The sequence below is a fragment of the Bos javanicus genome, chromosome 14, assembly GCF_032452875.1.
Source record: "Bos javanicus breed banteng chromosome 14, ARS-OSU_banteng_1.0, whole genome shotgun sequence".
Classification (NCBI taxonomy): domain Eukaryota; kingdom Metazoa; phylum Chordata; class Mammalia; order Artiodactyla; family Bovidae; genus Bos; species Bos javanicus.
Window position 1 is genome coordinate 37375221 of NC_083881.1, and position 26078 is coordinate 37401298.

General features: G+C 38.3%; 1 protein-coding gene across 4 annotated transcripts; it reads right to left on the bottom strand.

Annotated features, from left to right (window-relative positions):
* Positions 1 to 23537, bottom strand: ELOC (elongin C). Of its 4 annotated transcripts, none has more exons than XM_061439022.1 (5): positions 23445 to 23530; positions 21841 to 21887; positions 12551 to 12604; positions 10388 to 10531; positions 1 to 4393 (listed from the first exon to the last, which is right to left on the bottom strand). In XM_061439022.1, exons 3-5 carry the CDS (start codon positions 12552 to 12554, stop codon positions 4203 to 4205), a joined length of 339 nt encoding a protein of 112 aa, XP_061295006.1. In that variant the 5' UTR covers positions 12555 to 12604; positions 21841 to 21887; positions 23445 to 23530; the 3' UTR covers positions 1 to 4202. The 4 variants fall into 4 exon arrangements, with proteins under 4 accessions (XP_061295006.1, XP_061295005.1, XP_061295004.1 ...); XM_061439021.1 differs by lacking the exon at positions 23445 to 23530 and adding an exon at positions 23272 to 23321; XM_061439020.1 differs by lacking the exon at positions 21841 to 21887 and having other exon boundaries at positions 23445 to 23537.
* Between the last annotated feature and the right edge of the window lie 2541 nt (positions 23538 to 26078).

Below are 26078 nucleotides of genomic sequence, written 5' to 3' on the forward strand. Positions count from 1 at the left end.
TATTCAAAAGAACATTTATTATAAGCTCTGAAGTCAGTTCCAGAAACATTTTTGAGCAACAATAGCCCTACTAAGTGAAGGATGATGTTCATTTGGATAGAAATGTCATATACCTTAAAAAGCATTTATTATAAGCATTTATTATTTTAATGCATCGCATGCATTAACTCCCTATCCTAATTCCACCATTTCAATATTCTGTATATTATTTCAATACTCTTAACATGACTTTTCTGAACGTAGCATTCATAGGATGTTTCTAGAATCTAAGCACCATGTTTGTTCTAATTTGAACTATGATCTGGGTCTAGAATCGCACTGTAAATTAGCCTGTAACCTTGGACTAACCTAACTAATCCTCACTAAAACAAAAATCAAAAAGGAATATATTGGCTGATTCAAATGGTGGCTATAGGAAAAGAAAGAAACATGCATTTTCAAAAACAGCTGTATAAAATTATGGAAAGACAAAAATGGTCTTTAATGGTCTGAAGAAAATGTATTTTACAATTCAAAATTATACTTGAGATGGATGCACAGACTCTTGAAGTTTTCAAGAGCAGAAATGATACAGTATATACTAATTCAAAAGAAAAATACATTTGTAAATTTGCATCAAGATTTCATATGCCTAGTTAAAATTCTGATGTATTAAAAAAAAAATCGTAACACTGGACCTGGGCCAGTTGGTATGCATAGACAGATTTTATCACAAGCTTTACTTCATGATATAAAAGGTTCAAACGGAAAAATTTTAGACAATTCTGGTTAAAAAGTCATGAAATTTGAATTCTTCTTATCACAACCTATCATCTTATGCATACTTCTGTAAATAATGAAGCAACAGATGCTGTCACAAATAAAGGTCTTAGCATATATATATCTAGATAAATGTAACACTTTTGTATTAAAAATGATGTAAGCATCTAGAAAGGGGAAAACTCCAAATACTGATACAGTTGTGTCCTACATTAAGACCAGGAAGTTCTACCTCAAAGCAACTTAAAAATTTTCAAAATTAAAAAAAATGTGTGTGTGCAGGGGGAGGAAATGAGAAAGGAAATGGAGTATTCTATAAGGCATTTTGAAACGGTCTTGTTTTCAGCTAAAGAAACATGGCGCAAGTAAAAAAATTATGTAACTAATTCAGGATAAATTAATAAACTTGAGCATAAATGAAAACTGAATTTTGGATTGACCTGGCATTGCATATTACTGTTAGGGGAACAGCATATAAATTTCCCTTTGTATCACAAAGTTAATGATGACCATAGCTAAAATGGAATTTTCTTTATATAGCAGGCAATAGAAAACAAGGATTCTAAATTAATCTAGGTAACTTATTTAGTACTGATGTGTAATATTTAATGCCTAATCAAAAGCAGCAAAAATTGAAATTTATAGACTGCTACTTAGAAAATGCAGCAAGAAAGCTTTTTTCTAATTCTTCTGATCTTCTGTAATGTTACAATTTTAGATTTAAGCAACATCAACAAACACAATCTTGTTTGTTCATTAAAAAATGTGGCCAACATAACCTTATCGATGTGTGGTCTCCTAATTTCCTAGATGTGAAATTAAGACCCAGTCACTTGCTCAAGATCACATGGCTTATCAGCACAAGACATTAGACTTTTTAACTCTTAGTTTGGTGCTATGATCTACCAGAATCTTTTAGACCCATAATTTGTTTAAACCAACAAACCACTGGGTATCATACTTAAGAGTTTAATAGGAATACAAAATCTTAGCACAAATGACTGGCCTGGAATTAAACCAGATTTAAAATTGCAAGTAAAACACTATATAAAATTGATGGTATCTATTGATTTCCAGATCTTATGTTTTACCAAAATTAGATAAAACTAAATAGAGGCTCAACTTAGCACTGCGAAGTCTAAATATATCCCAGCTTTGTTAATTTGTACGAATTTTCCTCTACATAGGTAGGAATTATGAGGGTTAAACACTCTTCAATCTTTAACAGCAATTTTACAGTATTTCTCAGAATATCTGTACTATTTTGAAAGAATAATAAATTCAGCAACATGATTCAGAGCTAAGATGACAGCTCCATACATAGCATGATGTCTCTAAACGTCTATTCTAACAAGAGCTAAATTTACCGCTTATAGTAAACTGTATCTCTCAATATTAACAGGTCTTCAAGAGGAGACTGTTATCTGCCAATAATAATTGTAAGAAAGATAAGCAATCTAAAAGCATAAATAATCTAGACAATACAAAATGAAATGCTAACTAAATAAAACAAGAGGATTTTGTGGTGCTATTCTCTGTGCAGAAAAAAATATCGGGGATTTGCACATAATTCGAAAAGTAAACTAATTACCAAGGTTAGAAAACCATTAAGGTTTCAATACTATATAAAATCATCTGTTAAATTTAACCAAATAAAAATTCCTACTATTCAGTCATGTGACAGATGTACTGAAGCAAATAGTTTCATACATCCTCAGAAAAACAGAAAATTAAGGCTAAAAAGATCAAACACCAAGTGTTCATTAAACCTTTCAGTCAATAATCTTTATTAACATGCAAGTGTCATTTGCCACAAGATACACAGTTTTCCTAATCTTTCAGTTCTTTTTCAATATTTTAAATTTGAGGTTACTTCTGGATCTAACATACAAAGTAACCTACTAAAGTGGGTCAAAGTTAAACTTTATTCTAGCTATTACCTTGACCTTTAAGATCATCACTTAGGTTTATAATTGGCATTATTTGTCACCAAGTAGCAGAATATAATTCTTGTACTTGATAATCTTCTATACTAAAATATGTACCAGTATGTCTTAAGAAGTTACTAAAATATATGCAATTAACATTTATATTTAACTGCTTTCAATAAGCTGGAAAGTACAATGTTAGGTCTTCTAAGTGGAAAAATTACTTTTATAGATCTTGGTTGTTTGTGGTCTTTGCAAGTTCCAGAAAAACTGGTCCATATTAAACCAGTCTCAAACAAGCTAAAGGTTTTAATTTATAGACCCTGTAGTGACAGCTTTGTTTTGCTACTAAGATAAAGACTATAGTAAATCCAACTCTAGTGCTTCTTTTCCCATGACTAAGCAGAGACACTCTTATAGTTCTTAAAAAAATTTTGTCTTAGTATAGAAGCTGAAAGGCCTCTCTTCTAAGTTTGACTTCAGCAGAAGACCCAGATTATGACATCCTGTCTACTGGGAAATGCGTTAAAAGAAGATGATAAACCTTATCAAAGTGCATTATAAGATCTGCACTGCATCTCTTCAGGTTTCAGTATTTTATAACATTTCAGCCGAGTGGAGGAAGACTAAAATAGTTCAGAGAAGTCTTGTTCTTAGGATCTAGATGAAGTTCAGGAGTCTTTTAAAGCATATTTAAATAATGAGAAGTGTACCTACAAGGGACTATTTAAGAATGAATATTGTAAAGGAAACTTTATAGTCAGTGAAAGTACAGTACTTTGGATTGGCCGAAATGCACAATGTACATGAAACCAAATGCACGTGTAATTTACTTGTTGACCATGTGGCTATGGTTCAAAAAGTCCCTGCTCCAAAAGCTGTACCTAGTACTCTTCCAAACTGATTTTAAATAAAGTTTTTTAATTGTAGCAATAAACAAAAAGACAAGATACACTTAAAACAATACTGCAGTTTATCAAAAGACACATAAGAAATTTCAACTCTCATGTCTTTGACAGTTATAAAAATCAGTATTTTGGCTAAGTTATAAACATGTTTATAATGCAATTATATGCAATTGCATAACTCTAGTAATGCTAATGACAGCTATAAGATCAGAATAGGTTTTTTAAAAAAAACACTAAAAACATAAAAATATGTAGCCCCATTATTTACCTGTAGAACGTGTTCAATTTATGCCTAAATTTCAGCATTTATTTTATCATCACTTCTCTAATTAAAAAAAATCACATCCAAAGGATAAGGCAAAACCACCTACGAATTGGTATATTTGTTTATTTCTCAATTTGTGAAAATGTCCTTAATTCGTTGATGTAGCAAACAAACTTCAACTCTGATTGCTATGCAAAAGAACAGAAGATAATCTGCTTTGCAATGAACTTTAAAGTTCAACTGCACACAGGCAACATGCTATATATGAAAAAATTACTAACTGAACTACAGGTATTAAATACTGAAAAAGAGTTAACAGTTTATTATTATAATTTACTTTATTTAACAATCTAGGAAGTTCGCAGCCATCAGCAGTTCCAGTGCAATTTCAGGTGCAATTGGGAATTCAGGAATCTCCGTGGAGCTGTTAGTGTAGCGAACCTTGTAGGTAAAATACATGCATACTTTCGATAGCACATGTGAAGGGATCTCTCTAAAATTGACTTCATTAGTTTCATTCTCCGCAAACTGACCTGGAAAAGAAAAGGAATTTGTGATATATGGGCTGAACTGTGTTTTCCTCCAAATTCCTATGTTCCTCCAAAATTCCTAACTCCCAATACTTCCAAATGGGACTATATTTGGAGACAAGTATTTAAGGCCCTGGACCAACTTAATTGGTATCCTTATCAGAACTTTTCATGTCATGTTTTGACTTTAGACTTCCACCTTGTTCATCTGCAAAGAGAATTTTGGCTGTTTGAAAATTCTTAACTTTATCATCAAAGTGCTAATCCAGTAAAACAAACCAAGAAACTTCCAGTCATTTGGAGAATGGAGTAAGAAATGGCAACCCACTCTGGTATTCTTGCCTGGAAAACACTATGGACAGGACAGCCTGGCAGGCTACATTCCGTGGGGTTGCAAAGAGTCAGAGATGACTGTGCATGCACACGTACACATATGGAGAAAGAGATAAAGTAAATTAAAATTCCCCAAAATAAAATATGGCAAGAAACTTAAACTCTATAGACATTGCCAGATAGAATGTAAAACAGTATAAACCTCTTCGGAAAACAGTCTGACACTATCTTATAAAGTAAAATATATACTTATAGCCCAAAGAATCCACCTGCAATTCGGGAGACCTGGGTTCAATCCCTGGGTTGGGAAGATCCCCTGGAGAAGGGAATGGCTACCCACTCCAGTATTCTTGCCTGGAGAATTCCATGGACAGAGGCGTTTGGCAAGCTACAGTCCATGGGGTCGCAAAGAGTCAGACACGACTGAGGGACTTTCACTTATCAGAACGGAAGGTTAGGTTGCAGACACACAGAGGTTAGACAACAATGTGAAGACAGGGAGAAGACAGCTGTCTACAAGGCAAGGAGGGAGGCCCCAGAAGAAACCAACCCTCCCAAATCTTTATTCCCATCCTTTGGAACTGTGAGAAACTAAATTTCTGTTTAAATCATCCAGTCACTGATATTTTGTTATGGCAGACTAATACAGTGCAAAAAGGATAAACCCAACTTGCATCAAATGAAGTAGCTAGCTCTGATTTCTGAGCAGAAACATAAAAAAAATACTATTAAGATTTAGTCTAGGTCAAGAGTCCCCAACTTCCAGGACCTGATGCCTGATGATCTGAGGGGGAACTGATGCAATAATAATAGAAATAAAGAGCACATTAAATGTAATACACAAATCATACCCAAACCACTCCCCCACCCCAGCCCCCAAGTCTGTGGAAAAATTGTCTTTCACAAAACTGGTCCCTGGTGCCAAAAAAGTTGGGGACCACAAGTCTAGGGAATCGAGTATTTATGGATAATCAGGAGCTCTGTGCTATGTTGCCATGTAAATATACACAATAAGTGAAACACTAATTTAAAAAAATCTTTTCAAGGAAGTAAATCCACTGTTTTCCTCTTTAGTTTTTAAAAACATGACCATGTTAATGAGATCTCATAAGCCATTATATTTCTCTTTAATAACAGTTCATAAATTCTTTTTAGTTATCTCTAAAAATTTCTTTAGCTATACAAACTTAAAGATAATTTACCCTTTATTATTGGGATAAAATATTTTCTTGACCGTCTAGCATTAGCACTGTGCACTGAATAAAAAAAGACAGAAAAATGTACTTTCTGAGAAGAGAGTATTTTAAAAGTTTTCTATTAATGTCTACTGGTTAGGGGTAGGCTGAGGAAAAAGGAGAGAAGGAGCCAACAAATAATTCACAGCAATGAAGTTAGCTTTTCTTTCCCAATAACTACAACTCTCTTGCTTGGACATATGCATGAAATATTACCAATAGGCAGTTGTTAAGCCTTTGACACCAGATCACATTAGTGCTTTTTTTTGAGGTGAAATGCACATAACATAAAAGTCCCCATCTAAGATGTGTAATTCAGAGTACATTCACAGTGCTGAGCAGCCAACCACTCTTATCTGGTTCCAAAACATTTTTGTCACCCCAGATAAAACCTTGTACCCTTTAAGCAGGGCTTCCCAGGTGGCAGTAAATTCTCCAGCCAGTGTGGGAGACCCAGGTTCAATCCCTGGGTTGGGAAGATCCCTTGTGTAGGAATGGCAATCCACTCCAGTATTCTTGCCTGAAAAATCCCATGGACAGAGGAGCCTGCTGGGCTATGATCTACGGGGTACAAAGAGTAGGACACGACTGAGCAAGTGAGCACACATGCACACACCCTTTAAGCAATTATTTCCCACCCTCCACCCCCAGTCTCTGGAAAACACCAATTCACTTTCCGTCTCTACGAAATCATCTATTCTGGATACTTCATACAAATGGAATTATACAACATTTGATCTTTCGTGTCTGGCTTCTTTCACTCAGTATAATGTTTTGAAGGTGCATGTATCAGCATTACATTCCTTTTCACGTAAACGTGAAAATTGGTTTTAAGTTAAAGGAGATCAGGCCTACAAAATAAGCCAAAATTCTCTAATCTTAAGTTTTAACTAAGATTTTGTTGGCATTCATGAATTTCCCCCCTCAAGTACATCCTCGTTCTGTCTCGTAGAAAAGTCTAAAGCCATGCAACTCGGGAGCAACAAGTGCCGCTAGCACCCACAGTGGGGTCTCTAAGTACCATTTTCCACTTAAAAAAAAAACCCAACCAACCAAAAACAAAAAAATCAGGGCTCTCTAGAAAAAGTTGCTTTCAGGATTGAGAAATAATGTACAAAATGAACCTGAGAACTGTTGTTATTACAGAAAGCAGTGGATATCCAAGACTAATAAAGCCATGTCACAAGGACGCAGAAGCCAACTTGATGTGCCCCCTGTGGCGTAAAAATGGAGCAAATGGAGCAATCTGAACATCAGAGAAAATGACTGCACAGGACTGAAAAATATCCAATATATATGCATACATGCAAACAAAACAAACATTCTTTACTATTGGAAGATGCTGGAGAACCAATTTGCTACTCTGAAAAATTACAAGGGAAAAAAAAATTAAGTGTTTATCCGTTTTTCCCCCCTGTACAGATTGTATTTCAGGGTAACCAAAGAGTTCTTTATTGGAGAATTCTAAGTAATAAATGTAGAAGAAACGACAGAATTAGAAAATCCCTGTTTTATAATTCTGAATGAAGTAAATTTCAGCAATAGCCCCAGTGAATGCTAAAACTATTATATGAAAGACTGACTGGGGAACTGCTCATGGACCAATCAGCTTGATAACTCTGGAACCCACTAACCAGTCTTGGCATTGCTAAAAGACACAATACAACAGGAATACAAGACTTCTACCTATAAAGTACTCTTGTTAGAGAGATGAACTGGATTTTAATCAAGCCTCCAGAGATCTAATTTTGAGTTTTCAAGATGAAACATGACTTAAGTCTAATCTGGATGTCGACAGTATACAAATAACCTGTCTCTAGTAAGACAAGGAAAGAAAAAAAAGAGTTTTGCAGGGGAACAATCATAGATTTCTGTAAGTGAAATGGCATTATGTCAGGAGTTTGCTTGAAATACTCTTAAAAAAAAAGTCAGAATAGATGAAACGAGATTGGCAAAATACTGATAACTACTGAAGCTGGTTGATGGGTACAGGAAGGTATGTTATGTTATTTTCTCCACATCTGGGTTATGTTTTAAAATTTCCATAGTAAAAAATATAAAAAAGGGATTGCAAAGGATCCCAAATAGCCAAAACAATTTTGAAAAAGAAAAAAGGGCTTAACACTTCCTAATTTCAAAACTTACTACAAAGCTGCAGAAATCAAAACAGTGCTATACTGGTATAAGGATAGATACATATACCAACAGGAAAGAATTGAGAGTCCAGAAATGAACCTACACACTTACAGTCAACCGATATCAACAAGGACGCCAAGACCATTCAATGGAGTCAAGTATGGTCTCTTCAACAAACAGTACTGGGATGTCCACAAGCATGAATGAAGCTGATTCATACTATATAAAAAATTAATAATATCAAGGACCTAAATGTTAGAGCTTAAACTACAGAGCTCATAAGAAAACATAAGGGTAAATCTTCATGACACTGAATTTGGCAATGGATATTTAGACAGGACTCATAAATCACAAACAACGAGAGAAAATAAACCGGACTTCATCACAATAAAAAAGGTTTAGTACATCAGAAGACACTATCAAAGGACTGTCCTGGTGGTCCAATGGGTAAGACTCTGCCTTGCCAACTTGGATGAGAAGGAAGTTTGGGGGAGAATGTATACATGCAAACGTATGACTGAGTTCCTTTGCTGTTCACCTGAAATGATCACAACATTGTTTGTTAACTGGCTATCCCCCAATACAGATTTTAAAAGTTTAAAAAGAAAAAAAAAAGAATCTGCCTTGCAATGCAGGGGATGAAGGTTCATTTCCTGATTGGGGAACTAAGATCTCACATGCCTGTGGAGCACTGAAGCCCAGGCACTACAACTGCTGAGTCTACTAAGTCCACATGCCACAACTAGAGAGTTTGTGCTACAACAAAAGATCTCCCATGTCGCAACGAAGATTCCATGTGCTGCAGTGAAGATCCAATGCAGCAACCCTCTCAGAAAAAGATACTATCAAGAAAAAACACGGCCTACAGAATACAGAAAATATTTGCAAATTATGTATCTGGTAAGGGTCTAGTGACCAGAATTTATGTGCTGTGTTTAGTTGCTCAGTTGTGTCCAACTCTTCGCGATCCCACAGACTGTAGCTCACCAGGCTCCTCTGTCCATGGGGTTTCTCCAGGCAAGAATACTGAAGTAGGTTGCCAAGCCATCCTCCAGGGGATCTTCCCAACTCAGGGATAGAACCCAACCCAGGGGTCTCCGGCATTGCAGGCACATTCTTTGCCAGGTGAGCCACCAGGGAAGCCCAAGAATACTGGAGTGGGTAGCCCATCCCTTTTCCAGGGGATCTTCCTGACTCAGGAATCGAACTGGGTTCTCTGGCATTGCAGGCTGATTTCTTTACCAGCTAAACTACCAGGGAAGCCCCCCAGAATTTATAGAGAACCCTTAACAACTCACAAACACAAGTCAATTAAAAAATGGGCAACAGAATTGAACAGATGTTTCTCAAAAGAAGATATACAAATGACCAAAAAGCACATAAAGGTATGTTTAACATTGTTAGTCATTAGGGAATTGCTAATCCAAACAACAATGTAAAGAGATACCACTTCACACTCACTAAGATGGCTAGAATCAGAAAAATAGAAAATAACCAATGTCAGAGAGGATGTGGATAAAGTAGAACCCTCAAACACCGCTGGTAGGAATGTAAAATAGTTCAGCCACAGTGCAAACAGTTCAGCATTTCCTCAGAGTTAAGCATAGAATTACTGTATGCTCCAGAAATTCCAATCCTCAAGAAAAACTTTCTTGAGGTAAAATGTTAAGAATAGATATTTGGGGGAAAAAAAAAAAAGAATAGGTATTTGGGAGGCAGTAACTTAAATAAACTTCACATGTAACCGGGAGCACATATCACCACAGTCCTTCTATGGTGAACTCACCATGGAAAACTAACATAGGGAAAATGATCCTTCCTGTTACAAAATAATCAATTTGGTCTTAATAAAACTGCAGTAAATGACTGAAAACAGGAAATAGCAGATGCCATTTTCCCCCCAATGCAACGCAGAGAAAGTGTTAGCTGCTCAATCATGCCCGACTCTTTGCGACCCCATGGACTGTAGCCCGCCAGACTCCTCTGTCCATGGAATTCTCTAGGCAAGAATACTGGAGTGGGTTGCCATTCCCTTCTCCAGGGGATCCTCCCCACCCAAGGATCGAACCCAGGTCTTCTGCAGTGCAGGCAGATGCTTTATCATCTGAGCCACCAGAGAACGCAACATAACCATGCAATAATTAATGTTAGAACAGTTACTGTTCTAACTTTTAATGTTAGAACTGTTCTCTCTTTTAATGTTATGAGCTATTTAATTCAACTTAAATCACATTCATCAAACACTGAAAGTGAAGATACAATATATTAAGAGGAAATAAAGAAATGTACCTACCTGGGCCACTCAACATGGCTTTTATTGTTCCTGATGTTAGCGCATGTTCTCTCTTTACAATAAACTCATGACCATCTGAAGATATCAATTTGACATACATGGCATCAGGGCCCTCACAGCCACCATAGGTTTTCTCTTCTCCATCTAAAGTAAGGAAGTAGTAAAATGATTTCTGACTCACAAAATGGATTAAAAACAAACAGGTTTACCAAAGTTAGTATTTGAATAGTTCAGACCTGGACCATTTCCCAAGATTTTAAAGTTTTTAACTTCTTGTATAACTAGTCTCTAAATATTTTGGCCACACAGTTTGTGGGATCTCAGTTCCCCAACCAGGGATTGTACCTGGGCCATGGCAGTGGAAAGTGCTGAGTCCTAACCACTGGCCCATCAAGGAACTCCCAAGTATATTTACTTTAGATGAAAATGTACCAGTGTTTTCAAGGGAATAGTAACAATTTGTGAACATAGCAGCACATTCGAATTTAAGACTAAAAGAAAACATTCAAATAGTAAAACTTTAAACCTGTCACTTGAAATACTCATTTTAAAAATAAAATGCATACGGTGTTTTGGAATAGATGTTTGTAGGCCATGTGAGTGCAACTTCTGACAAGCCCATATTCTCAAAATTAGGGCTTTCTTTACTTAAAAAATGATCAAAACATTTTACTGCTCAGTTTAAATTATTGCATGAATACTGAAGTAATGAATATAGGCAAGTATTTTTAAAAATTCAAAGCACAGGTGAGGTAGCTAGCAGCTACCTCCACTACCACCATGCTGGCTTTAGCCAGAGGAGTTTGTGCAATATAATTTTTTGAGGGAGTATGTACTTTTATACATCTGTTTACAATCTTTTCTCACATACATAATTTTACAAGTTTGTATTGACAGAAATTTAATTTTTATGATTACCAATATTTGAAAGAAAACATCTTAAGGCTTATTCTAAAAACTCAGGAAGCCTTAGTGAGAAGTATAGAAGCTGAAGCACTGTTTAATTACAAACATACATTTACTCATTCATCTGTTAATACAAATTCCTAAAACTGAGATTAATAAAGATCAAAATTACTTATGTTCTACCACTGCCAAAATTGTTTAATCTGAATATAATTGGGAGGAACCATTCAGACAAATCTAAACTTAAATGTGCCAGGAAAGACTTCACTCTTCACCCAATCTCTAAAGTAGGAAATTATTTAAAGGAGACAAAGAGATAAATAAATACAGTAAGTAATCCTTGACTGGATCCTTGATTTAAAAACTGTGAAGAACACTATTGAAGAAACTGAAATTTTGAATATGGACCAAATTAGGAGATGTATGCTTAAGGATTTAGTATGGAGTTTTATGTGCTGCATGTTCAGTTGTGGCCAACTCTGTGACCCCATCGACTGCAGCCCACTAGGCTCCTCTGTCCATGAAATTCTCCAGGCAAGGATACTACAGAGGTTTGTCATCTCCTACTCCAGAGGATCTTCCCAACCCAGGAATCGAACCAGAGTCTCCTGTAGCTCCTGCATCGGCAGGCAGATTCTTTACCACTGAACCAAATGGGAGGCTCCTTGAGTATTACATGTACAACTAAATAAATAATACAGGCAAAAAGGCTTATGTGTGTTTTTGTATGTATATGTGGGTATATAAACACACACACACAGGAAAAGCAAATATGACAAAACATTAACTGGTAAAGGCCACAGTGTATTATTCTTACAATTTTTCATAGTAAAAAGCTGGGGGACTCAAAAATGCAAGTAACTTCTAAATCTTCGACTATTCAAGCATACAGATTTTTAGCAGTTTTTGCCAACCTCTAAGAACAAAAATAAAAATAATTATCAAGTATTTAAATTTATACGTTTAGTGGTTTTGGGTTTTTTTTTTTTTTTTTGGAAACAAAACCATTTTCAATGTCGTTAGGAGAATTTCTAATTTCTTAAGTAACAATTACTCACTAGCAATCACAAATTAAATCTGGCACAATAATGTTACTGATCTGGCTTTCAGAAATATATAGTAAACACAGCTGTTGATACGAACAACTAATTTTCAATCCACTCTATTTTCTTACTTGCATTCACCGACTCTGAAGGTCTATCTTTGAGAAGAAAGCTTCAACTAATTGAATGACAAAATTACTTTTATATAACTTACCCATTATGTTCTTATGAAATTCTACTTTGCGTCCACAGGAACTTTAGTAGTTTCCTGAAAATATAACAATGCTATATTGAGATCAATGCCAGAATAACATGTTTTCGCCCATTATTATTTAATACATCCTTTCGTGTTACAAGTGCAAGGTAAATTTCCCAGTCACCACAATAGGGAAGAGTATCAAGTTTCTGAACATCTGAGAAGATGATCACCTGCAGGACAGGGAATTCTAAATACAGATTTGTCTCCTACTCTTTTAAGGTAACTATTCTGACAACAGTTTAAACATACAGATGTTGTTCATTAGGAGCTGAACTGAACTTGAAAGAGACTCTTGGCTTTAATCATCTTTGTATATTATATCTGCTAGACACTGGTAGACACCAAAGCAAGTATTTGCTAAATGAATGACAACATGATCAACCCAAGGATGTGACTTTCATGAGAATAAAAAAGATAAGGCCTGCTCTCTTCTTAGGTAAGCGTGCACATCTATAATACATGTTCCATCCATTCTGCACAGAGGCTACCAAAGTTCTGAGATTTAACAGTGAAGGAGTTTAAAATTAATTCTTGAGAAATCTTAAATTTTACAAAAGAAATAACTGCTAAAGGAAAAGAGCTCATATTTTCAGCAATTTGTATTTTAACAGCATTTCTTCAAAGAAGATTTTATTTGTCTCATTATTTTTATGTCATTGCCAGGAAAACAGCATATTCTAATTACCCTGTTCTCTAAGAAATTTCTGACCAATAAACCTATGTCAAGGTAAAGTGTTAGTTGTTCAGTTGTGTCTGACTCTTAGCAACCCCATGGACTGTAGCCTTCCAGGCTACTCTGTCCATGGAATTCTCCCAGCAAGAATACTGGAGTGGATAGCCATTCCCTTCTCCAGGGTATCTTCCCAATCCAGGGATCAAACCTGGGGCTCCTGCATTGCAAGCAGATTCTTTATCATCTGAGCCACCAGGGAAGCCCTAAACCTATGTAATCCCTCACCTTAAAAAAATGATACCATTGATGTACAGCGAGGCTGAATGATTCGTTCCAGGTAGTGACAAAGTAGGAGTAAAAATTAAATGTTAGTCTAGAACCCTCTCCAAGAATGGAGGGAGATATTTAAAGGGCTATGTCTAAAGCAGGCAATATAACATTATTACCAAGTTGAGGGTCTAATGAGTATAAACACTGCACTAAATGCCTTGCATACGTTATCTTATTTTAAAACAATACTTCCACAGGGAAACTGTCATTACCATTGTAGAGACTAGCAAACACTAAGAGGCTGCTCTACTTGCTCAAGGCTTCCACAGCTTAAGTGGCAACATGAGAATTTAAACCTAGATAGGTTTGCTTTAGAGCCCACATTCTCTTCCATTATTCCATAAAGCCATGGTAATAAATTTCGGCTCCTATTAAAACTTCTTTTCGACTACTGCTGAGAGGTGCCGATATAAATCTTTAGATAAGTTATTTAAAATTTAAAACCAGTACTATGTCTGCTACTGCTAAGTCACTTCAGTCGTGTCCGACTCTGTGCGACCCCAAAGATGGTAGCCCACCAGGCTCCCCCGTCCCTGGGATTCTCCAGGCAAGAACACTGGAGTGGGTTGCCATTTCCTTCTCCAATGCATGAAAGTGAAAAGGGAAAGTGAAGTCGCTCAGTCATGTCTGACTCTTGACCCCATGGACTGCAGCCTACCAGGCTCCTCCGTCCATGGGATTTTCCAGGCAAGAGTACTGGAGTGGGGTGCCACTGCCTTCTCCAGTACTATGTCATTACGGTAGTAACAGTAAGCTATTTAAAGAAGTTTTCAGTCATTATTAGTTTCTTCTGTTCATTTTATGGTAATAATAGTAAGCAATTTAAAGAATTTTTCAGTCATTATTACTTTCTTCTGTTCATACTGCTTTGTACTCATCCTAAAAAACAAACACACACACACACAAAAGGAAAAAATGCTAGAAAAGGTAGAATTTCAAGTGCTAACTTTTCTTTAAAAAATCTCCAGAGTAAAAGCTTTAGGATGTTTATTTAACTAGCAGTAGCTAAGCAACCATGAAAAGTCACACCTTAGAAGCCTTCTGGGTAGCAACAGTTTTTCTATGGACTTCTTAATATAGTAAATAAATTCCATAATTTATACAAGGGTTAATGGCTGAGTGGGAAAGGGAGCTCCCCATGACTAACAAAGAGTAAATCAACATCAACAAGAGTAGACTCTGATACCTAAGAAGTTAAAATAATTGAAATGATTAAATTTGGACTTAACCCACAGATAACCTATATAAATCTAAGTTTGGGGTTACAAAAGCTCAGTGTGAACATTTACTCTGTAACTGAGCAAGTTTCAAAATAGGAATTAGGTAGGTAAAAGGAAGTGATTAAACAGTGGAAGACATGAACAGTGGAAGACATGAACAAAGGCTTGATGTCATTGTGTTTTAGAGAGTCATATATAAAATTACTTTTAGCATTTTTTTTTTAATGTTTTGGTAAAAAAACAGAAATTCTGGTGAGCCTAAGGCCTGTACTGAAGCCAGTTTTCAGCCTAGTGTCACTGAACACCAAAAAGATCTTTTAACAGCCCATCCCTTATTTGAAATGTTACCTTTGTCATGCACTATATTACTACATACACTATATTACTACTATATTACTATCATACACTGTATCATACACTATATTACACGGATTTCTAGACTGTATTCTGTTCCATCAATCTTGTTTATACCTGACCAATATTCCCACTGTTTTAATTACAATAGTGTGATAAATATGCTTTTGCTAAAGAGTTGGGCAAGTCCCCATTTTGTGATCACACATTTCTTGTTAGGTCTACTTTTAGCACTTTACAGTTCCCATTATGAATGAGATCTGTCTTATACTATACTTTCTGAAAGGCTATTGCTGGTGTTTTAAAGAAAACCTTTTAAACTCAGTAAGTTGATCTTGTATTCTAGCATCTTAACTGAACTCTCTTACTAGTTCTAACAGTTTTTCAGCTGACTTGCTTGGATTAGCTAAGTAGATGAGAGCAACAGCTGCAAATCTACAGCTCTGTAGATGTCTAACGCATTACTCACAAGAATATAATAGCAATTAAAGAACCAAATGTTAAAACAAACAAACACACACCCACTGAACTCTAGAAACATATCAGAAGAAAAAAATACAAATAGCTCACAGACCCCTATAAAAATGTTTGGTTCCAAAGGAAACATGAAAACTAAAATATTACACTGATGTATAGAACAGTCTTTTGGACTCTGTGGGAGAGGGAGAGGGTGGGATGATTTGGGAAACAAGTGAGTCGCCAGTCCAGGTTCGATGCGCCAGTCCAGGTTCGATGCACGATACTGGATGCTTGCGGCTGGTGCACTGGGAAGACCCAGAGGGATGGTGTGGGGAGGGAGGAGGGAGGAGGGTTCAGGATGGGGTACATGTGTATACCTGTGCTGGATTCATGCTGATACATGGCAAAACCAATACAATATTGTAAAGTTAAAAAATAAAAAAAGAGAAAAAAAAAACAAACTTGCTAAGAACCATGATTTGAACAGTAGGGGAAATGGGTAATATGAAACAAAAATAGTATAAACTTACAAAATATTCTGGGGCAGTGAAAAGGATTAAGTTAAATATATGTATGTAATAACATGGAAATACCACTAAGATAAACTTAACTTTTTTAAAAGCAGGTAAGAATGATAGGTATAGTTTTATGCCATCTATGAAAAATAAATGATTTCTTACCTATTAAACTCATGTTTTCTGCAGGAAAATATATAAAAATGACCCTGAATAGCCAAAACAATTCTGAGAAAGAAGAACAGAGTCAGAGGTGACATATTCCCTAATGTTAAACTACACTACAAGCTGCTGTGCTGCTGTTTAGCCACTCAGCGATAAATGGAGTCTTACATGTACGATGCAGAAGGCATGCTATGCTATGCTTAGTTGCTCAGTTGTGTCTGACTCTTTGCGACCCCATGGACTGGAGCCCGTCAGGCTCCTCTGTCCATGGGCTTCCTCAGGCAAGAATACTGGAGTGGGCTGCCATTTCTTTCTCTATACTACAAACTACAGTAATCCCAACAGTATGTAAAAACAGTCTCACAGACTAATGGCAGAACAGAGAGCCCAGAAATGAGACCACAGTTACATGATCAATTCATCTATGTTAAAAGCAGCAGAAATATTCAGTGATAAAAAGACAGCCTCTTCCATAAATGATGTTGGGAAAACTGGGCAGCTTATATGCAAAAGAAACAAAACTGAACTTTCTCACACCATATACAAAAATAAACTCAAAAGTGCATTAAATACTTAAAACGTAAGACCTGAATCATAAAGCTCCTAGAAGAAAACATAGGCAGTACATTCCTTGACACTGGTCTTAGCAGTATTTTGGGGGATATGTCTCCTTAGGCAAGGAAAACAAAGCAGAAGTAAACAAATGGGACTGCAGCAAATTAAAGAAAAACCTTGTGCAAAACAAATGAAACTGTCAACATAATTAAAAGGCCACCTATTGAGTGGGAGAAGTTTGTAAACAGTATGTCTGATAAGGGGTTAACACCCCAGATATGGGGTTGGCCAAAGCTGAAGCTCCAATACTTGGGCCACCTGACGTGAAGAGTCAACTCACTGGAAAAGACTCGGATGCTGGGAAAGACTGGGGCAGAAAGAGAAGAGGGTGACAGAGGATGAGACGACTGGATGGCATCATCAATTCAATGGACATGAGTTTGAGCAAATTCTGGGAGATAGTGAAGGACAAGGAAACCTGATGTGCTGCAGTCCATGAGGTCGAAGAGAGGAGGACACAACTGAGTGACTGAACAACAACAAAAAAGTTCACTAACATCTTATGGAAAAACCAGAATGAACTTTTTGGCCAATCCAATATTTAAAGAATTCATACGACTCAAAATAAAAAACCCCCAAACAACCCAACTGAAAAATGGGAAGAGGACCAGAATAGACATTTTCCCAACAAAGACACACAGACAGCCAAACAACACATGAAAAGATGCTCAACATCAAAAATCACCAGGGAAATGCAAATTGAAACCATAATAAGATACCATTTGAGACCTGTCAGAATGGCTATCCTTATTTTTGACAATGAATAATAACAAGCACTGGCAAGGATGTGGAGAAAAGGGAACCCTTACACAGCATTGGTAGGACTGTAAATTGATGCAGCCACTACGGAAAACAGCATGGAAGTTCCTCAAAAAATTAAAAATAGCACTACCATAGATCCAGAATTCCACTTCTGCAGATTTTTTCTAAAGTCAACAAAAATGCTAATTCAAAAAAATGCATGCACCCCTGCATTCATTTTAGCATTATTTACAATAGTCAAGATGTGGAAGCAATTTAAGTGCCCATCAACAGATGATAAAGACAGGACATACACAATTCAAGATTACTCATACAAAAGAGTATTACTCAGTCATAAGAATGAGATCTTGCCATCTGTGACAAGATGGATATCACACTAAGTAAAATAAGTCAGAGAGTGAAAGACAAAAACTGTATGATCTCACTTACATGTGGAATCTAAACACCAAAATGAATGAACAAACATAACAAAACAGAACCAGACTCACAGAACAAACCAGTGGTTGCCACACAGGAACTGGGTGGAGGAATGAGTCAAACAGACAAGGGAGATTAAGAGGCACAAAACTTGGGAGGGGACATACATATACCTATGGCTGATTCATGTCGATATTTGGCAGAAACCAACAAAATACTGTAAAGCAATTATCCTTCAATTAAAAAAAAAAAAAAGAGGTAACAAACTTCCAGTCATGAAACTTCCGGTCATGAAACGTGGATAAAACGTAAAGCATCGGGAATACAGTCAAATATTTTAACATCTTTGTATAGTAACAGATGGCACTAGACTTATCATCGTGGTGATCATTTTGTAATGTATAGAAATACTGACTCATCCCTGGTGGCTCAGACAGTAAAGAATCTGCCTGCAATGTGGGAGACCTGGGTTTGATCCCTGGGTAGGGAAAATCCCTTGGAGGAGGGCATGGCGACCCACTCCAGTTATTCTTGCCTGGAGGAGCCCCATGGACAGTATTCTTGCCTGGGGAAGCCTGGTGGGCTACGGTCCATGGGGTCACAAACAGCTGGACACAACTAAGCGACTAAGCACAGCACATGCTGTACATCTGAAACTAATGTATTATTGTAGGTCAATGACACTTCAATTTTTTTTTTAAAGAGCATTGAAATACATGTCTGAAAGTACTAGTTATCTCTAGTCATTTAGAAAACTAGAATTTAAAACTGATTTTTTAAAAAGAAACAAGTATGTGGAACTAAGCTGCTTTTGAAGGAAACAATGGTCAGTCAGCCTGATAATTTGTTCTTAACAATAATGTGTAAGAATATGACTGATTTGAAAAATGAAGTAAATTACATTAACCAAAAATTATCTAATGTTATTAGAGAGGCTTTGGCCATTAATACAAATTGACAGAAGTTACACAATTCTAGTTTGTAAAAAGACATTAGAATATTTTGCCTAGAATATGCTTATAGTGTTGCTGAATTTATGTCTCAGGATGATATAAAATTCTCATTCTGGGACTTCCCTGGTGGTCCAGTGGTTAAGACTCTGAGCTTCCAATGCAGAAGACATGGGTTCAATCCCTGATAGAGGAACTAAGATCCCACAGGCCACCCAACACAGCTGAAACATTAAAAAAAGAAAAAACATTTTTTTTCTATCTTGAGACTCAGATAGGTTTAAGTAATAAGACTTCTGTTTCTTCATCTCCCAAATGAGGAAACTGGACTAAACTGTGTCTAAAGTCCGTTCCAGCTCTACTATTTTATGACTGAACCCATCTGAAATTCACCCTCCCTCTACAAGTGCCCATAATTCCCAATTTCTCATCTTTATTAAACAGAGTGGCTCCCACACAGCACAGAACTCAAGAGCTTCAGAGTGCTGTGTGTTCCACTGAGGCTGTCCTGTCTGCCACACCCTGTAACCAATCTAATCTCCCTCTCAGGCAATGATGTCCAAACTCCTTTGTCTTAGTCTAAAACGCAACAGCAAAAGGGGTTCCCTGGTGGCTTAGTGGTAGAGAATCAGCCTGCCGATACTGGAGACACGGGTTCGATCCTTGGGTTGGGAAGATCTCCTGGAGAAGGAAATGGCAAGCCACTCCAGTCTTCTTGCCTGGGAAATCCCACGGACAGAGGAGCCTGCCAGGCTCCAGTCCACAGGGTCCCAAAAAGCGGGACACAGCTTAATGACTAAACAACAATTATACATTCTATGCACTATAAAAACCTTTCAACGATGGACTAAAAATAAAAAACAAATACAAAGGAAAGCCAGAGCTTGCTTCACTCCATTGTTAACATGAGGACTGGCACCATACACACCTCACAGTCTTTATCCTTCTTAACTCCCTGACCCTCCTCTGATGTAGTTAACCTACCCAAAATCCCAATCCTGGCCAAACCCAATTCTCCACCTAGCTCAGGCCTCAAATAAAAAAGCTCAACTGGCTAAAGAAAAGTCACAACCATTTTGACTGGTCTCTATTTTAAACAGGGACTTGGTATCACAGTAATCCCCTTAACTAACTATTAACTGGCTTTCCTACTCAGAAAATTTACAGCTCTTAAACCTCCCACATTCCTCTCCTCCCTACCCTAACCACTTCACTTATTTCACCAAGAAAACAGAACAAATCACTTCAAATGCCTTGTCTTTTCCACCTTCATCCTACCTGCATACCTATATACCATATACTCTGTCCATTTTCCTGTTTTAAAAGCTGCATAAAAATCATCCTTCCTACCACAGTGATCCAAGAACTTTGCTCCACCCCTATTCCCATCAACACATCAAATGCTGTAACATCATCAAGACCACCCACTTCTCCATAACCCACAATAATCAGTCTTTTTAGACTACTAGTCCAATCAAAGTGCTCTTGTCAGATTTCAACTACTCAGTCACTAGGTCAATTTTTAATCTTCATATTACTCTTTTATAGTTGACTCCAACCTCTTTTCTTCCATTAGTATTACAGATGCCACACCCTCCTGGCCTTTCGGTTCCCATCACTGCTCCTCTAACCAGAGTGCTCCCTTCCCAGCCATCTGCTTCTTCTCCATCAATACTCTTGATGTCCTCTGGTCTGTAGTTTTAAGTACCACCAATAAAACACGACTCCAGGATTATCTCCCGAGCCTGACTTCTGCTCTGAGCAACAGTAGGGGTATTCTATTGCCTACTACTGCACATATTCTGAGCTGTATAAAATTATCAAATTTAGTACACTCTATACAGAACTCCTGTTTTATCCCTTAGAAACCAGTGCACCCTCCCCAGTCTTCCTCATTCCAGGAGATGGTGCTACTGTTCTCCCAGATGTTTGGGCAAAACAAGGTGATTCTTCCAGATTTTTTGTCCTGGGGTTAGTAAGACCCATTTGGCTCCATCTTCAAATTATACTCCGAATCAGACCGCTTCTCACTTCCAACTCTACATCTCTAGTTCAAGCTACTACAGCTCAACTACAGCTCAACTGAACTACTACAAGCTGCCTTAGGAGCTGGTTTCTCCACTTTCCTCCAACTCAGTTTGCCACTCAGCAGTTAGTCATCAAAAGCATTCCCCTATACAAAATCCCCTAATGGCTTCTCATTACAAACAGAACAAAGACAATAAAGTTCCATTTCATTTACTGCTTGCTAACCATTCTGTTCTCACCTCCCATCACTCTTCCATACGCTCCAGCCACAATGACCTTCTAAGTATTGTAATGGGTCAAGTTCATTTCTCTTAAGGTCTATGCATTTGCAGTTACTGCTCTCTCAAAAACTCTTCCTTCAGCTCTTCATTATTTTGGTCTCCAGGCAAAACCTTAAGTCTTCAGAGAAGCAGGTCTTCCTTGAGCACTTCTCTTTCAAAATGACACACTCTCACCCTAGTCAACCTAACTTAATCTAACTCTAAATCTAGTTATATTCTCTTTACATTTATCGCCATCTGAAACTATGTTAGCTTACTTAATGTACAGTCTCTTTCCTCAAGCTCCAAGAGGGCAGGCTTCATGTATAGTGCCTAACATATAGAAGATGAAGATGCTCAATAAATATTTGAGTGAATGGCACTGTAGTTTTCTTAATCACCAAAGCTTGAAATCACTGATGAGATTTTTCTGATCTTATTTAATAATGGAACAGTAAACATTTAGGACGGATTAGCTAAAATGCATTAATACATACCAGTGTAAATACAAAGACTTTTCAGATATTTTCTAATACTGAAAAATCTACAAAAAGAAAAAAAAGATAAACAGTTACACCTTGTTTTCAATGTGTGGTTGAGTGCCTCTATTTTTTTCATGTTTTGAGCGTATTTCTGATTTGTAGAAGTGTCGAAACAGGTTGTGTGCTGGAGTTCCTTCAAGACAAAAACAAACCCAGCTTGGTCTAGGCCATTACCTGTTTCCCATCTGTAGTTATTCGATGAAGTCATGTACATGACCGTTCTGTAGCAATAAATGCGCCATTTTTATTTAAAAAAAAAAAAAAACCAAAAAAGCAATTTATAGGATACAAATACTTTAGAACTTGATATATAGAACTGACTCTAACTTCTGACTACAAACTATTGCCTAATCATATTACAGAATTACTATAATGAAACTAGCATCTTCCATTTGAAATAAATATATATATATGTAACTTGGAATGGTAGTTACTGGTTATTAGGTCGATCTCATACTTAAGGAAAAAAGGACAGTCATTTAAAAATTAAGAGGCCAAAATCATCACTGGCAATAAACACTTAATATCCACGATGACAGGGGCCATAGTTGTCTCTTTGCCATTGTATCTCCGAGATGAATGAATCCACGTGTGAACAGTGGTGTTTTAACATCATGAATTATACCACAATTACAATGTAAACGAGATCGGAGATGTCTCATTTTAGTCCACTAAACAAAACAGGAAAACTACCTGGCGATGAAAAAGCAAATTTGGTAGTTTGAAAATAAGGTTTTAAAACTCTAAAGGATTTCGGTTGTTTTCTATACTGAAGGCGACGCAGAGTAGAAATGCTCGCACTAGTAACTCGAGCTCCATAAACTAAAGAGGTCCACAGGAGAAACTTAATGGCCACCGTACTTGACACTGGAGGCCTCCATCAGATAAGACTGGGCGGCAGATGCTCGACAGACCCAAACCACCAAGTCGGGCAGAGATTACCCAACAAGTTGCCCCGAAAGTAAAGTTCTCGGGGTCCCGCTACAGGAAAGAGCGAAGGCCCTCTTCTGTGAGTGGGGACCGGCTCCAAGGAAAGGACGAACCTGAGTGCACCCGGGGAAAGCAAAAAAGGAAAAGCCACAGGGCTGCCATGTTCCTAACTCCACCCTCCTCACGCTCAACCCAGAAGAGGCCCAGTCTCGCCAGCCGCCGCCCCTCCTTCCTCCCTTTTCCAAGCCCACCGAGCGGCGCCAGGGAACGTCCCGCCGCCCTCCTCTCCCCTCCCCCAAACCAGGAGCCGAAGCGGCAGGGCAAGGTTAAGCTTCCGTTCCTTCCCCGCCCAAATGGGAAGGGGTGGGAAGTGGGATGGCGAGAGCACTCAGTACGAGCCTCCCCCGTCCGCCACGCGGGCCCAGAGCTCCGTTCCCACCCCAGCCCGAGACTCACTCGTCAGCTCCGCAGCTACCGCAGCCACCGCACCGCGTCGCCGCGCACCGCCACAGCCCCTACACCAGGGCCGCCCCCCCACCCCCAGCTGCCTGCCGCCGTGGGTTCCGGGGCAGCAAGAGGAATCACTTCCGCTGGGTCACAGATGCCTTCTATGCGCGGGAGATTAGTACCTGGTGAGGCGGAGACGCTCCGAGGCCGTTGCTTGCCGGCGTCTACAGGAAGTGCGCAGCGCCCCCCTCCCTTCTTCCACGGGCCAGCCTACGAGGACGGCGGTGCCGGGAAAAGTCTCAGCCAATCCTATTTTGGGTCTTCTGATTCCCAGCATGCAGCGCCGACCCTAATCTGATTTCCGAAGGGACCTCATCCTTAAAGCGGTGCTGGGAGTGGAGGAGGTCGGGGGTCCGAGGCACCATTGCATCCTGGGATTTGTAGTTTCTCTAGCGGGTACTGCCGTGTTAGGCGGAGTCAGCGCTGCAACCTGGAACTTGTAGTTTCTTACGCCGAGTCTTAAAGAGTCTGGTAATTTTGGAGGTTGTCCCTACCCCTCCTTTGCGGGTAAGCCTAGACGTAGCAGACGTCCGCAGAAGAAAGGTCGGAAAGTGGGGGTGCGGTTTCTGTGCTAACAAGACCGTGCTCTTTATGAAGCACTTTCTGTCTTTTGTGAAAAGTTGCAGAGCTTATTGAAGAGCATCTCTGCAGTTCGCGAAATCGCTGGCCTCATTTCCTCTCTTCCCGGTACTTTTCAGTGTTTACTGAAAGCAACCACGCCCCCCACCCCCACTCGGAGGCCTTCACCCCGTCGCCTGTCTCCCCCCCAGGCAATCATTCACAGAAACTACGGCCACCAGTACCCACTTCTGACACCATCTTTGTCATTGCACGCCCCCTCTGCCTCTCCTTCCTCTGCTCTCTCTCCCGCTGTCTCCTCGGCGCACCATCTCCCCACTCCTCCCATCTGCCTATCCTTTTTACAGCTCTTACCTCCACTTAAGATGGGGTTCTATCCTGAGAACTCATGGGAAGTTGACAATATCAGTGGAAAATGCACTGGATAGACGTAACCTATTCAACACAGTTTAGCCTACTTATATCCAACCTGCAGTTGGGCAGAGATCATCAAATACAAAGCTTATTTTACAATAGAGTGTTGATTATCTCAGGTAGTTTATTGATTACTGTACTGAAAGTTAAAAACAGAATGATTGTAAATATATAGGTGGTTTACCCTCCTGATTGGGTAAGTGATTAGAAGCTTCAAAACCGGGGAGAGAGTATTATACTGCATCTTTCATACTGCATATAGCCCAGGAAAAGATTAAGATTCCAAATTGTGTACGGTTTCTTCTGAATCTTACAGCTTTTTCACCATCATAAAGTCAATTATAAATTGAACTATCATAAGTCAGAGCCGCCTTTATCTGCTTTCCTGTGGTGAAATTTAGGCACCCTTCCAGGAAGAGTGAAACAGCTAAATAAAGTTCGCCCTCTGTTTACCGGACTGAAGCATGAAAAGAATGTAGGGCCAAGACTCTCACCATTGCAAGTTGCTCAACTAGGACTGTTGTGTAATGATGTCCACAAAAGGAAAACACAGGCGACCCAGAGTTTGTTGACCTAATTAGTGACTTTTGCCTGAAAGACACTTTTACTTCATTTGGCAGATTAAAAAGTGTTGCAAAAGCAATACCGGACAGACTGTTGGAGGTTAATTTTTCCCAGCCTTTGCAAAAATAATTAAGGTTTTTTGGTTATAAATGGCACCCCACTCCAGTACGTTTGCCTGGAAAATCTCATGGATGGAGGAGCCTGGTAGGCTGCAGTCCATGGGGTCGCTAAGAGTCAGACACGACTGAGTGACTTCACTTTCATTTTTCACTTTCATGCACTGGAGAAGGAAATGGCAACCCACTCCAGTGTTCTTGCCTGGAGAATCCCGGGGTTGGGGAGCCTTGGTGGGCTGCCGTCTATGGGGTTACACAGAGTCGGACCCGATTGAAGCGACTTAGCAGCAGCAGCAGCAGCTCAGAGGAGAGGCAATGGGGCAAGAAGAGGAGGCTGTGGGCTCATTTTCGACTGAACTTTTCCTCCTTTACTTCAGGAGTGTTGTTTTCTCCCCTTAAAACTTCCCTTTCCTCATTGCCTTATCGCCTTCTAAAAGGGTCACTATGTTAGTTGCCTAGAGAATGATAGAATTTTTCAGGTGAGGATGCTGAGGCTAACTAATGCCAGATTTAGGGCTAAAATCTAGTCAAGGATTGTTTTTTAAAAATGCAAAATTTACTTAGGGCATTATTTATTATGTAAAAATTTATTATTTACATATAGTAAATGTATAATACATGGTTATAAAAATGTAGAAATTGCAGATACATTTGGTGTTTTAATATACTTTTACGTAGACTATATTTACATGTATTTACATGGTTCTTTATACTATTTATTTTCCTACTTAACAAACCTCAATAACCCACACTTTTGCAACCCAAATCTCCACAACATCATTTTTAATGTCTATAGAATTACATTGTCTAAATGTACCGTGAGTCACTTAAGTACTTCCTTAAATGTTGGACATTGACCTTATTTTCAAGTCACTTTATGTAATACTGTATTCAGGATCTGTAGAAATCTTTGACCATGTTTCTGTTTCTTTAGAATATGAACATTTTAAAAGTTCTTGATTATCTACTGACAAATTCTTTTGCTAAAAGACTCTCCTGGTTTAACTTACAACCCACTATAAAGAAGTATTTAGGGTTCTTATCAAATACTGGCTTTACCAAAAATTTTCTTTTCTTTTTTCC